General features: G+C 47.4%; 1 protein-coding gene across 1 annotated transcript in view; it reads left to right on the forward strand.

Annotated features, from left to right (window-relative positions):
- Positions 1 to 9,672, forward strand: part of LOC137907442 (neuronal PAS domain-containing protein 3) — a 107,361-nt gene extending 97,689 nt beyond the window's left edge. Inside the window, exons 10-14 of the mRNA XM_068751779.1 lie at positions 5,988 to 6,135; positions 6,395 to 6,510; positions 8,081 to 8,351; positions 8,415 to 8,720; positions 8,769 to 9,672. Coding sequence (XP_068607880.1) covers positions 5,988 to 6,135; positions 6,395 to 6,510; positions 8,081 to 8,351; positions 8,415 to 8,720; positions 8,769 to 9,672 — 1,745 coding nt within the window. The remainder of the gene's footprint in view (positions 1 to 5,987; positions 6,136 to 6,394; positions 6,511 to 8,080; positions 8,352 to 8,414; positions 8,721 to 8,768) is intronic.
- The last annotated feature ends 3,023 nt before the right edge of the window (positions 9,673 to 12,695 follow it).

The raw sequence follows: 12,695 nt of genomic DNA on the forward strand, positions 1-12,695 counted from the left end.
GTGTTGCTGGGGAGGCGGGGAACACCCTGGACAAGCCGCCAGCTCATCACAGGCCCGCCCACAGACAGACAAACACCTACAGACAATATAGCATAGCCACTTCACCTAAGTCTGCTTCAGGACAGCGATAATTAAGAGACCGCTGACAGTCATTCTGATGAAATGATTATTCCGTTGCTTCTCCTCGGTGGTCTTTGTATCCTCGTGAGGAAGTGTGATGCGCTCTTCATCACCGGGGAGGCGTTCAGAGCCGTACAGCCGGTGGCGGTGGCGTGTCGGCGGTAGGGAAGGCGTTCAGGCTGAACGCCAAATAATAACAGCCACACGGCGAGGATGGCGTCTGGTGGGGGTGTGACCTCGGACCGGCGTGGAGCACCGTCTGCTGCATTAAGATACAGCAGGTTGACTTCTGTCTGTCTTGAGGTGTCGCTCCGACCTCTTTCAACAAAATAAAATCACACAATATAATTACGAAAATGTGGAATGATCCCAAACAGACCTGAGACCGATTTGATAAGATAAAGGATGAATGTCCTTCTCTTAACGTCAGCTTTTTGGTTGGCTGACTGGCGACGTGTCGCCAGCAGATCTGGACCCAGCAATCATCATCAAAGGTCGCTAACGATGTGCTGAATGTTCCAACGTGCTGATCTCGTTGTGCAACAACCGAAACATGTCACGCGCCTCATCGGGGACGAGTCAAAGCGAGAACCGCCCGGAAACTTTTTCAATTACCTTCTCGGAAACTTCCCCGAGCTGAGTGGCAATCAGGAAGTGACTCTACGTCGGCCCGGTGGGGTCAGACGGAACAAGGATGGGGGGGGGGGGGAGGTTAAAATGTGTAAAACACAAAAAAGGAAGTGAAATATGGAGCGAGATTATTCCTCTCCGTCTGCTGCGAGGAGGGAAGGTCAGGGAGGCGAGCCGGCAGCCGGCGGTTTAAATGACTTGGTTTTAGTCGAGCAGAGTCTAATACGGCACCTTCTATCACCTCGGCTGCTCGTTTTATTCTTCCCCTTTCAAAATTAATTTCCCCTCTGAAAGAGGGGTTTTCATCAATGAATGGCTACGGGGTGAAGCCGGCGCTCCGTGTCTGTTCTCTCGCCGCGCTCCCCGTCAAATGGACCGCAGTTAGATTGTTCTGAAACCCGCCTTTCTTCGGGGCGGTTTAATTTGCTGGCTTTATGAACCTGCCACTGATTGCGGAGACGCTGATTTCAGAGTGGACGTCTGATGGCTCCCACTGTCTCAGTGTGCGCGGGGGGACCTGTCTGACCGTGCGGTTTGGACACATTAGCTGATTCAATTCAGTTCATCTTTATTTCTACAACAGCAGATCTTAACAGGAAGTTATCCCAATACACTTTGGAGGTGTAGCAGGGAAAGACAGAACCCAAGCTGATCCACAACAGCAAGCACTTTGGAGACAGAGACTTTAACAGGCTGAAACCTTGAACAGAACCTAAGACTCATAGTGGACAACAATCGTGCACAGCAACAAAGCTTTCTAGATCAGTCCTCACTTCCCCACGTTTCAGTCCTTTGTCCGTCCTCCAGATGAGGCAGGAAGAATAAGTCCTGGGAGAATCGCTAACTTTTATAGAATGATTGCACCAATCTAAGAACACTAAGCGATGGACAGCAACGGCTTCAGAGTTTGCATCATGATAGATTGTGTCCAGGGTGTTGAGACTTGAGACAGTGCATGCCTGGACAGGACAGCCTCACCGGCCAGCAGAGATGTAAAGCTGGTCCTAACAAGTCTTTTTCTGGTCTTGAAGCAAAGGAAAGGCTTGATGTCATCTTTATTTTTCAGCTGCTACTAAATGTGAGGCATGAAAGAAAAATAATAATCAAGTCTAATATCTAATTGTATCTCTGGACGGTGAAAGATGCCCCCAAAAACAAACCTGGACTTTTCAGTTCCCAGTTCCGCGCTCTTTGCAGAACAGCAGCCGCTCGTCCTCATTTCTTTCGCTCTTTTTTTTTTGTGGGATTTATTTCCTCGTCTGCTCTCAGTTCTCCGGCTGCTTCAGGACTCGGATAGTTCGGGGATCGATCAAGGTGCATTTTAGAGAGATAGCCTGTTCTCTCAACAGGGATCTAAATTTTAAAAGGCTTCTTTTTAAATGGAGGACGAGGCGTGATCCCTCCCTGTGAAAAGGCGTCACTCCCTAAGTCTCCATCATTACCTGCTGACAGCCGGTCTTAACTCGGGTCAGATCTCAAAGTCAATCTGTCCTCATTTCCACTCTGAGCAGAGAAAAAAGGGAGGGAGAAAGAGAGGATGAACCCTTTTCACAAAGAAAGGGGATGTGGCAAAGTGATTTGTAGGCAGGGAAAGAAGGAGAAAACGGAAATAGTTGGCACAAAGGCTGAAGAGAGGGAGATTCTTTTCTCAAAGAAAGGAAGATGAATAGGAACGAGTGGTTTGCAGACTGAGAAAAGAAACGACGAAGGACAAAATGCTAATATTCTCAAGGAGGGCTGGGGGGGGGGGGGGGGGAAGATTGTTCATGTGTTTCATAGGAAATAAAAGAAAGAAGCACAAAGGATGAGAAAAAGTAAAAATGAACGTACCTGTGTTTTCACAAAAAAGAGATGGATATTTAGAGATGGAGAGAAAAGAGGAAGGCATTGTTTCACAGAAGGGAAGAAGGCAATCGTATGTCTCCGGAGGACAGACAGGATGGAGAAGAGAGATGTGGGCTCTTTACTCTAAGAAAGAAAGGGAGACGTCCTGTAGGAGAATGGAGAGACAACGGGAAAGAGGGCAGGATAGAATCGATGGAGGGACGACAAAATGCTACCCGGCAAACCGAGGAGACGGGGTTACAGTTACATACTGACGGGTGACAGAACAAACCGCTGCTGGTTAGCATCACAACATTAAAATAATGACGCAGGCGTTAATCATTGACGCAACAGTTACTGTGGCAACAAGAACCTGGTTACAGCAGAATCTACTGTAACCAGGTTCTTGTTGCCACAGTAGATGGAAGAAAACTGCCTTGGAACAGGCAGAAACCTCCAGCAGATCCCGACCCAATCTTGGATCCACAATCATGCGTTCTTATATCGTCATTATTTCTTATCACACACCAGATCTAGAATAACCCAAACCCACTGCTCAATAAAGTTTAATTAAAGTCTGTTTTTGAGCCAGGCAAACAAACAAACAAACAAACTCACGCTGGCAACAAAATAACCTCCTCAAAAAAGGAGAGGAGACATTCACAAACACAGGCAAAAGAGACATCAAGAGAAAGTAAAGCGACCCACAGAAAAGAGGAAAAAGAGGAATGTATTAGAGAGAGAGAGAGAGAGAGAGAGCAGCACAGAAGTGAAAGCTCGGTGGATTTGAGCCTGCAGGCGTTTTAGCAGAGCTCGTCTCTCCGGACGAACTCTGCCTTTAATGAATCCACGCAAACACTGAGAGCCATTTTTATCCATCTGCAGACAAAACACACACACACACACACACACCTGGGAAGCTCCACACACAGGTGTGAAGATGCTTTAAAAAAACACATGGCAGAAAAACATCATTTCCTGCATCTGTCTCACAAGCGTTTCATCACCGCCTTGACCTTTCGGATTCTGCAGGAAGAGCTCAAGTCTTCTCGTGAACGTCAGCAGAGATGCCCTCACCCTGTAATCAGGAAATATTCCACCTCTTCCCCGCAAGCCGCATACCTTCCGAATTCCATTCTGATAATAAAATGTCATTTTTAAGATGAACGGGGGGGGGGGGGGACTTTGAGATGTGTCTGCTCCAGGAACGCACCCCGGGAAGATCCGGAGATCTGTTGTGAGCATATTAAGATAACAGATAAGAATGAGAAGCAGATTAAGGCACAACCCTTAAGTTTTTAGTCTGTCTGGCGGTGTTGGCGTTTAAAATGGCGAGGGGGGAGTGACAGGAAGTGAACTTCATATCATTGCATGTCTACACCTGCAGCATCCCTTATTGCGCTCATTGGCCTGAGATGTTTGTTTCCAGATCAGATTAGCAAAGGTTGAAGTACATTAGTGACCAGATTAACTTACTTCCTGTTGTGAAGAGAAACGCCCACGATCAGAAGTCTGAGATCTAGAAGAAATAAAAAACTAAAGGGAAACATACAGTCGGAAAAGTGAGAGAGAAGCACCAACAGAAGGACGACAGGGAAAGTGTGACATTGGCTGAAAGAGTAAAGAGAGAGAGAATGATGGAGGGAGAAAAAAGTGGTGGAGAGGCCTTAAAAGGGAATAGAACTCCTTTAATCTGTTGGTCTCTCTCCTGCAGCCTCGGGCAAGCCTCCAGCTGTCTCTCTCTCTCTCTCTCTCTCTCTCTCTGGGTCTCTTCCTCTCCTCTCCTTCATTAGCCGGCGATCAGAGAGTGAGTGATTTAATAGAGGAGTAATAGAAGGGGGTTAACATATAAACCGCACCTGCAAGACGGACAGAAAGACGGACGGAGTGAGAGAAGGAGAGGTTTATCCTAAAGCGAGAGAGGCCAGCTGATTGGACCGTTGTGGAGGTGTTTTTTAGCCCCGACACCAACCACCAATCAGAATCAGCCGGGAGGTCAATATCCGTATTGATCCCATCACCCTGTGCTTATTGTTTAACGGTGAACGACATCCTGGTGAGCAGTGAACGCCAGCCGACAGCATCGTTTCACAAGTGTGTGTGTGTGTGTGTGTGTGTGTGTGTGCGTGTGCGTGTGCGTGTGTGTGTGTGTGCCTTCATTGTGTTGTTATTTACTCTGCCGTACAAACAAAGCAAGGTCACATTCAAGGTGACGTGATCTCACCATCTCTGCCTTAACATGCAAACAAGTTATTTTCCCCTCCATCTCTCCCTCCCTCTCGCTCTCTCGCTCTCTCGCTCTCTCTCTCTCTCTCTCTCTCTCTCTCTCTCTGCATAGGCAAATAGAGAACAAATGAGTGCCGGCTGCCCGACCAAAGTCAATTACAGCAGCCCCGGGGATGTCGTCTTAAACAATGCTCTTGGTTTCTAATAGTTTTTAATTACTGGCCTTCTTTTTATATAAATCACCCTCCACTTTCTCTCTCTTTCTTCTCTGTCGTGGAGAAACCTATTTGTGTCTGTAATTAAATGGAGGAGAGGGATATGAATTTAGTGGCCTCGCTTCTCTTCTCTTCTCCGACTGTCTCTGTTTGAGCAGCTCCTGATTAATGCCAATACATATTGCTTGAGATAACCATTTAGTGGTTAATTTAGCCAAATTTATTGCCTGTGCGCCGTCGCGGGGCGGAGCAGGGCGAGGGGGGATCCTGCCTCCCAAGGCCGCTTCGACGTGTTGCAGAAACACAGCGCCGTCTGGTGGCGAGTAGGAGGTACGGCAGTTCTGTCAGGTAGTAAAAAAAACAAAGAAAAACACTTCTAAAAGGTACAATACCAAAGTATTTAGAGTAAGCTTATGATTAATTATGTCCAACAAAAATTAGTAACATACAATTATATTGCTGGTGTGCAGCGTTGCCTCTTTTGATATAAGTTTACGTGAAAAAGGAGGGATTGGAAGAAACGACTAGTTTCCGTGCTGAGGTCAGCGCATCCCTGTTTGATCTCAGCTAATGACAGGAAGCTAACATCCGTTCTGCTTCTTCTGATCACTTTCATTCCACTAAAACACGACAGGTTATTTTAGTATCGAGAATCAACACACACACACACACACACACACACACTTGGAGGCTGGCGGTGTGTGTTGGTCTGATTAATGACGGCGGCAGCAGAGCAGCTCTCAGCCAGCTGTCACATGACATCTGATGACTGCCTCTCTTTCTCTCGTCCACCGTCTCTCCCAGTCCCTCACTCTCTGTGGAACTCTTCTCCCCTTCATCCCTCGTTCCCCTCTCGTCCGACGGACAAGCTGCTCCCACAGTACGATGTGCAATCAAACAAAAACAGCAAGCCTCCACCGCTCCCTTTCTTATCTCCTGCTCTCCCTCCCCCCCCCCCCCTCTCCCTCTCAGTGATAAATAAGGGTCAGTGTGTGACAAAGTACTACCGGTGGATCCAGAAGAACAGCGGCTACATGTGGATCCAGTCCTGTGCCACCATCGCCATCAATGTCAAGAACGCCAACGAGAAGAACATCATCTGGGTCAACTACATCCTCAGGTCAGAGGTCGCCCAGTCACCATGGCAACAACGTTTAGATCTTCTCAAATGCAAACTTTATCTCTTATGGATCGAGATATATACGAAGAAGTCAGATAGAAGTACAAAAGGAAGGAACATAAATACGTTTGTAAAATTGCTTCAGGTTTAATTTCCCAAATTGCTTTTATCTGATTTGCTGTTAGGAACAAAAAACAAAAATACATCAATAAATATTTGGCTCTCCAGTGAAGGAATTCCGTCTGTGTTGTTTTCGCAGTAATCCGGAGTATAAAGACGTCCCCATCGACATCGCCCAGCTGCCCAACCTTCCTGAGAAAACCACCGAGTCCTCTGAATCCTCCGAGTCAGAGTCCGAGTCAAAAGAAAACTCCGGTAGGTCGGAAAGAAAGTCAGATGGATTCAAATGCAATTAAAGGAAATAGGAAAAACATAATTAAATGCATACTATCATATAATAATATAAATAAACAGTTCCTGTAAAGCCTTAAGACAAACGCCCCTTCAAGTGTAACCAGGATAATAACCAGCAGAAAGACGGCCAGCTCGGATCGGAGGAGCCGGAGATATTTTATCATCCGTTGCCAGTGTGCCATCTGTGCCAGGCTGGATGTGATGAACGCCAACAGCTGCAGGGCGCCGAGCGTTCGCTGGCATCGCTGCAAACTGCCACCAAGTGACATAAAGCATGGAATAACTCAACAGAGCGCTGCAAAGAGCTCCAAAACTCATAGAAATCCTCAAAACAAACACAACATTCTGCAAAAGATGTACTTACAGCACGCGACGCACCACAGAACGCTGCAGGACCGTCCGTAGAGGTGCAGCGATGTGGGTTGGGCCGGCATTTACATCTGGGCAAGGATCCTGGGGGGTCCATAGAAAGAAAGAAAGAACCGCATCGCAACATTTCAAGCAACAAATTCTTAAGACGACAGTTCAGGCTCTTCCAGTGTCCACCTTGAGCAGAATATTATTGGGTCCTGCCGCCTGCGTTGGGATGAGGCGAGCCGGTGCCAGCTGTTATTCCTGCTGGACGAGAATAATTCTGGCACGCCGTCAGATTCAAGCGGATTCCAGACCCGGCAGGAGGCGTCCTGCTTCGGCCAGGACCCAACGGGCCCGAGGTGCTGAGCTACCTGGCCTTTGGCCTTTGTTCTGTCAGCGTGTCATTTACACTGAGCCAATGGCAATAAAACCGGTATAGCATAGTGTGGCGATAAATTTAATTTGAGTTAAATGTGGATACGTTTCAGCAATAAACCAGCAAAAGTCCTTAAATCCTGACGTTTCCTCTCAGGCCATGTAAAAATACATTTCCCACAATGCAACTTGAAAACGTATCAGACCTGTGTTTCCAGTTTAGGCCCCGAAGCTTGTTTTTAGAAGTCAAAAATAATAAGTAAATGTTGATCTTTATTTTTATGTTTTTATTTAACCAAAGAGACAAAACAAAAATGTATTCCAATTTAGAATGTTTAGTGTTATTTTTGTTCCAAAAAGAGAATAAATCTGTTTTGCTTGGCGACAACATTTAATGGAGAGATGAGGTTTCCCCCAGATAAAGGAATTGAGCTGACATTTCTGTTACCCCGAGGGAGTCGCAGTGTTGCCAGCTGGGCAGCCGGTGGCCTCAGTGCGTGTGTGTGTGTGTGTGTGTGTGTGTGTGTAAGCTGGACTCACTGAACACACGTCAGTGCATCAGCGACACAACACGTGTAAATCCTGTGTGGAAAAACACATTTTCATCAGCCTTGGATTCGCTGCATGATGATTTATACGTTCATGAATAACCCGATCGACCGGGTCGGAAGGATTTGTTTAAATGCTCATTTTTGTTTAGGGCAATTTGAACTTTTAATGAAGGACACTGTTTTAAGAAATGTCATCTAAAAATCTCCCCAATCCATACCTTGATTTTTAAACATAACTTTTCTATCAACAGACAATGAGAATGCCAAGACCAACAGAAAGCTGGACCACCAATCAGAACACAGCGAGGACCCGGAGGCAAACAGCAAGCATCACCAGCAGCCCGGCCAATCACATTGCTCCTCTGAACAGGAAATGAAGCGCCAGGAAGAAGGAGAGAGTTCGAGCAACCCCGAGAGCCAGGAGAGCGACGACAGTATGGAGCCTTCGGATGGAGAGGTGGAAGAACAGGAAGAGTCGACAGGGGGAGGAGGAGGAGGAGGAGGAGGAGGAAGGTTGGGGAGGTTAGTAGGTCTGGGAGGGTTAGAGGGTCTGGGCGCCATCGGGGGACTGGGTAATCTGGGCAGGCTTCATATCAAAGTAGAGCACTATGGAGAGGGTGAAGATGTGCAGTTGCACAATGCACAAACTTCTTCATCAGAGGAGGACGAGGAAGAAGAAGGGGAGGAAGAGGAGGAGGAGGAGGAAGACAATGGAGACGTGCAAGAATGCAACAGCAGAAATGGCGAAGGTAAACTGCAGAAGAGGCGGAAGAGGAGGAAAGTGCAGAAATGGGATGGGTCCCGAAGTAGGAGGCTCCGCCTCTCCTCAACTCCGCCCAGCCCGGTTGCCATTGGAGATGCTCCATCTCTAGTTGACCACACCCAGCCCACGTCAACCAACTCCTCCCACCTCCTCACTTCTTCCGGCTCCCCAAACAGCACCTCCTCGGTTTTGAAAATCAAGACGGAGATTGCCGAGCCGATCAACTTCGACAACGACAGCAGTATCTGGAACTACCCCCCCAACAGGGAGATCTCCAGGAACGAGTCCCCGTACAGCATGACCTCCAAGCCGGCCGCTCCGGGGAGCCACGAGGCCTTCCCCTCTCCCCAGGGGGGCTCCCTCCCTGAGTCTGTCCTCACCCCTCCAGGAACAGAAGGAGGATCCGGAGGGAGGAAGCCTCCATACAATGGAAGCTCCGCCCCATCCTCCACTTCCAATGCTGTGAGTTTAGCCCCTCCCTCCAGCGCCTCCTCCGCTGACCCCCTGTCGCCTCCTCTCTCCGCCTCCCCACGGGACAAGCAACAAGGCACTCCAACCACCTCTTCCTCCTCCTCCTCAACCTCTTCCTCGTCGCTGCTGTACTCCGGCGACCTGGAGGCGCTGCAGCGCCTGCAGGCCGGGAACGTGGTGCTCCCATTGGTCCACCGGGTCGCAGGGACTCTGGCGTCCGCCACCACAACGGCTCCTCGGGTCTACACAACCGGGACCATCAGGTACGCGCCAGCAGACGTCACGCTGGCGATGGCGCAAGGCAACCTCCTCCCCAATGCTGCCATGAACTTTGTGGACGGCTCTGGGTTTGGCCTGGACCCGAAGACGCCCATGGAGATGCTCTACCACCACGTCCACAGGCTCAACATGACGGCCGCCGCTGCCGCCGCCGGACCATTTGTCGGCTCCCCAGCCGCCACGGGCACAAACGGTGCCCTGGGGGGGCAGATGCCAACCGCCGCCAACGTTTTCACCACTGCAGAGGGACTTTTCTCCACCCTTCCATTTCCGGTGTACAGCAACGGGATCCACGCCACGCAGACGACTCTGGAACGGAAGGAGGATTAACGCGAGGCGTTTCACGACCGCATTACTGTGTCTCCGGAATCAGCAACTGTGTCCCAGTAGAAGAGTAGTCATCGGTAAAAGAGAAACCGGTGACTTCCTTGTCTTTTAGCAGCGCAGCACTGTGTTTCTGAGGGGAGCGGACAGCAGATGTATTCTTGCACTTTGAATCTGAGCAGCTGAGCTTGTGTGATAGACATGGACGACCCTCAGACATGTCCCTCTGTTCCATCTTTTCCTCTATCTTCCCAATTCTCCTTTCTTTGTTCCCATTTCTTGCCATTAGCAACAATTTTCTCTCAAACCAATGAACAAAAAACTTTATTGTGAAGAATTCCATTTTTTTTTTGCCTACAGAGAATTCACGTTGCCTGTGGACTCCGCCGGAGCGCGACGACGATGGCCTTTATGATTTGACTTGTTTCCGTTGCGTCTTTATGGCGATTCTGATTGTGTGTATTTGAAGGAGGATGGCACAGGGAAACTAGGCGACGCTCCTCCGTGATGTGGTCAAGGCTTCAAAGAACGTTTTTAAACTGAAAAGAGGGAGCGCCCTTTTGCTCCATAAAGGTCTCAGAGGTAATAATCTTTTGGGAAAAAAAGGGTTTTGAGGACGTTTCTCCATTGAGAGAATAGTTTAGATAATTAGTCTTGTTTTTACTTTCCTAGCTCAGATTTAATTTACAAGTCAAGCATTAAAAAGAAGAAAAGCAATTTCAGCCGGGTAACGACCTGTGAATTATCGAATGTTACTACTTCCTCTTTTGTCCCAGGACTTTACCTACAGGTCTCGCACCAAACATAACCTCCCCATCCTAATCACGCCGCTGACCACCCACATTCCGTCCTGCTGATCGACAGACTCATGGTGCTCCTGTTACACTACCGCCCGCCCGGTAACGCCGACTCAGCTGGCTGACGTCGGCGCCGTAAACTAACCCACCAATCGCATTTTGTTTGGTTGAATAATGAGAAGTTTGTTCTTCTCATCTGACCTTCAGGAAAGTCAGAAACACTGGAAGACCCCGACACACCCCCATGTTTCCTACGCGCCCCTCCTTCTGCCCTCACATTGATTGGGCCGCGACGGACTGCCCCGAATGGCAACATGGTTTAATTCTAGGCGACTTGTTTTTGTTTTTAATATTTTTTAACTGAAGGACTTTTAATTCTCAGTGAGACTGAGGCTAATACGCTCGTGTCACTAACTTGAAAAATGAATGTTGACAAATCTCGACCGGCTCCTGTTAGATCACCGTTTCATTGATTTCCTATTGCTACGGCTTTACTTCGTCCTCCTCTTCTTCCTCCTAAACCAGAAACGCCTCCACAAAAACCACAATCCACTCTCTTCCATCTCACTGCTGGGCCCTATAATAAAAGAAACGCACATATCAACAAGGAGATTGTAATAAATACATGCATTTTCAATCAGTTTATCAAACAATCAATCCAATGTCTACAGAAATATATCGATGTCCTATTTGGAGCCATTTCTATACGGTGTTGTCTGTCGTTGTTCTCGTTCTCGATTCTTGCCTCCCAAGCTTACGTTGCCAAAAATTCTAATCTCACGAGTTTGGTGTTTTCAAACACTGTGATTCTTGTTTATTTGTTTTTTGTTATTTTCTACCTGCTCTTTCGGGAAAAAGAGAAACAAAAAAAGATGAGAACACGTAATAATGAAAACAGTAAGAAGAGACGTCCACCTTTCTCGTCTCTGGCGTCCCGCCACCCTGTGATGAAGCCGTAACGGCGTGTTTCCCATGTGTTTCGTGTCCCTGGCTGTCCAAGTCTTTCATAGCGACTTCTCTGTGTGTGTTGACTATATGCAGTATATACTGAGCTACCGTAGCTGTTTTTGTCCTTTGTCTTCTCTGTGCTCGCTCTAGTGTGGGGGAGGGACGTGGGTGGGGTTTAGATCGGACTGGGGCGGGGTCCAGATGATTGACATTCCGAAACTGACGCCCCTCTTCCTGTCTTGCCCCGCCTCTTTCTCCGTCACCCTCTTTCTGCAGTCTTAGTGAAACCAGTGGAGGTTTGTGGAATTTTCGTGTTCGGTGGCCTTTGCAAAAAAACAAAAGGAAAAAACGCGTTTGCTGAGTCCACCTTTCGTTTCCGTTGCTTCCTTTTTGTCTTTGTAAAACCTCTTTTTTTGTTCGGTTCCCGAACCCTTCTCTCTCTTTCTCTCTGCTATTGCTTTTCGCTGTTGTGTAGTCTTATACAAACCTCTTTATCTTGCTGTCCTTTCTCTCAGAGATTAAAAAAAAAAGATTCTTTAACTAGCTCAAAGGTTTAAGGAGCCATGTTTTTTGCCACTAAGGAATTCTGGGAATTGCAGTTTCCAGCTCAAAGAATCGAACAGCTGCTAAATATTTTCATGATGTAGAATTAAATTGCAGTAAAGTGGGGGAGCCTAACGGAGCATTTTAGATGTAGTGCTGAAAAAACCACAAAAGCCAGTTGTGAAACATTTCCCAGAGTCCCTTGGGGCTACTTGTGTGCATTGGGTGTATTTCATTGGTTCCCACCAAACTTGTTGACTTCCTGCGCAAACTTCTCCCACGGGACAAACAAAGATACACAAGTGGATCAGAGGGGGAGACAAAAATCACAGCATTATTTCAGGACATGTAATAAAAAATGGTTTTAAAGATTTCTAAAGAAATTAAAAGAAGAAAAAAACATTTCGCACTATAAATCTATTTTTATAGGTGTTTTGGAAAATTGAACTGCATGTTTAGTAAGTTTGTCCGATACATTTCACGTGATTGATCCCTCGTTTACTTGTTTTGTTTTAATGTTTTTCCGTACGGTTGTTTTTGTGGGGTTTTTTTTTAAGCGACGGAGGCCTGATGGAAGAATAGAGTCTGAATCGTCAAGGCCCCCCAGGCCTCTGATGCCCCCGTCATATCAGGAAAACCAATCTGTAGCATCCGTGCTTTCCAGGATCAATGTATTGTTATGTCAGCTAACACGTTAGCCAACAAAGAAAACAATAAGTTCTGAAACTGAAGAATTTCTTT

This window comes from Brachionichthys hirsutus, chromosome 18 (genome assembly GCF_040956055.1).
Source record: "Brachionichthys hirsutus isolate HB-005 chromosome 18, CSIRO-AGI_Bhir_v1, whole genome shotgun sequence".
NCBI lineage: Eukaryota > Metazoa > Chordata > Actinopteri > Lophiiformes > Brachionichthyidae > Brachionichthys > Brachionichthys hirsutus.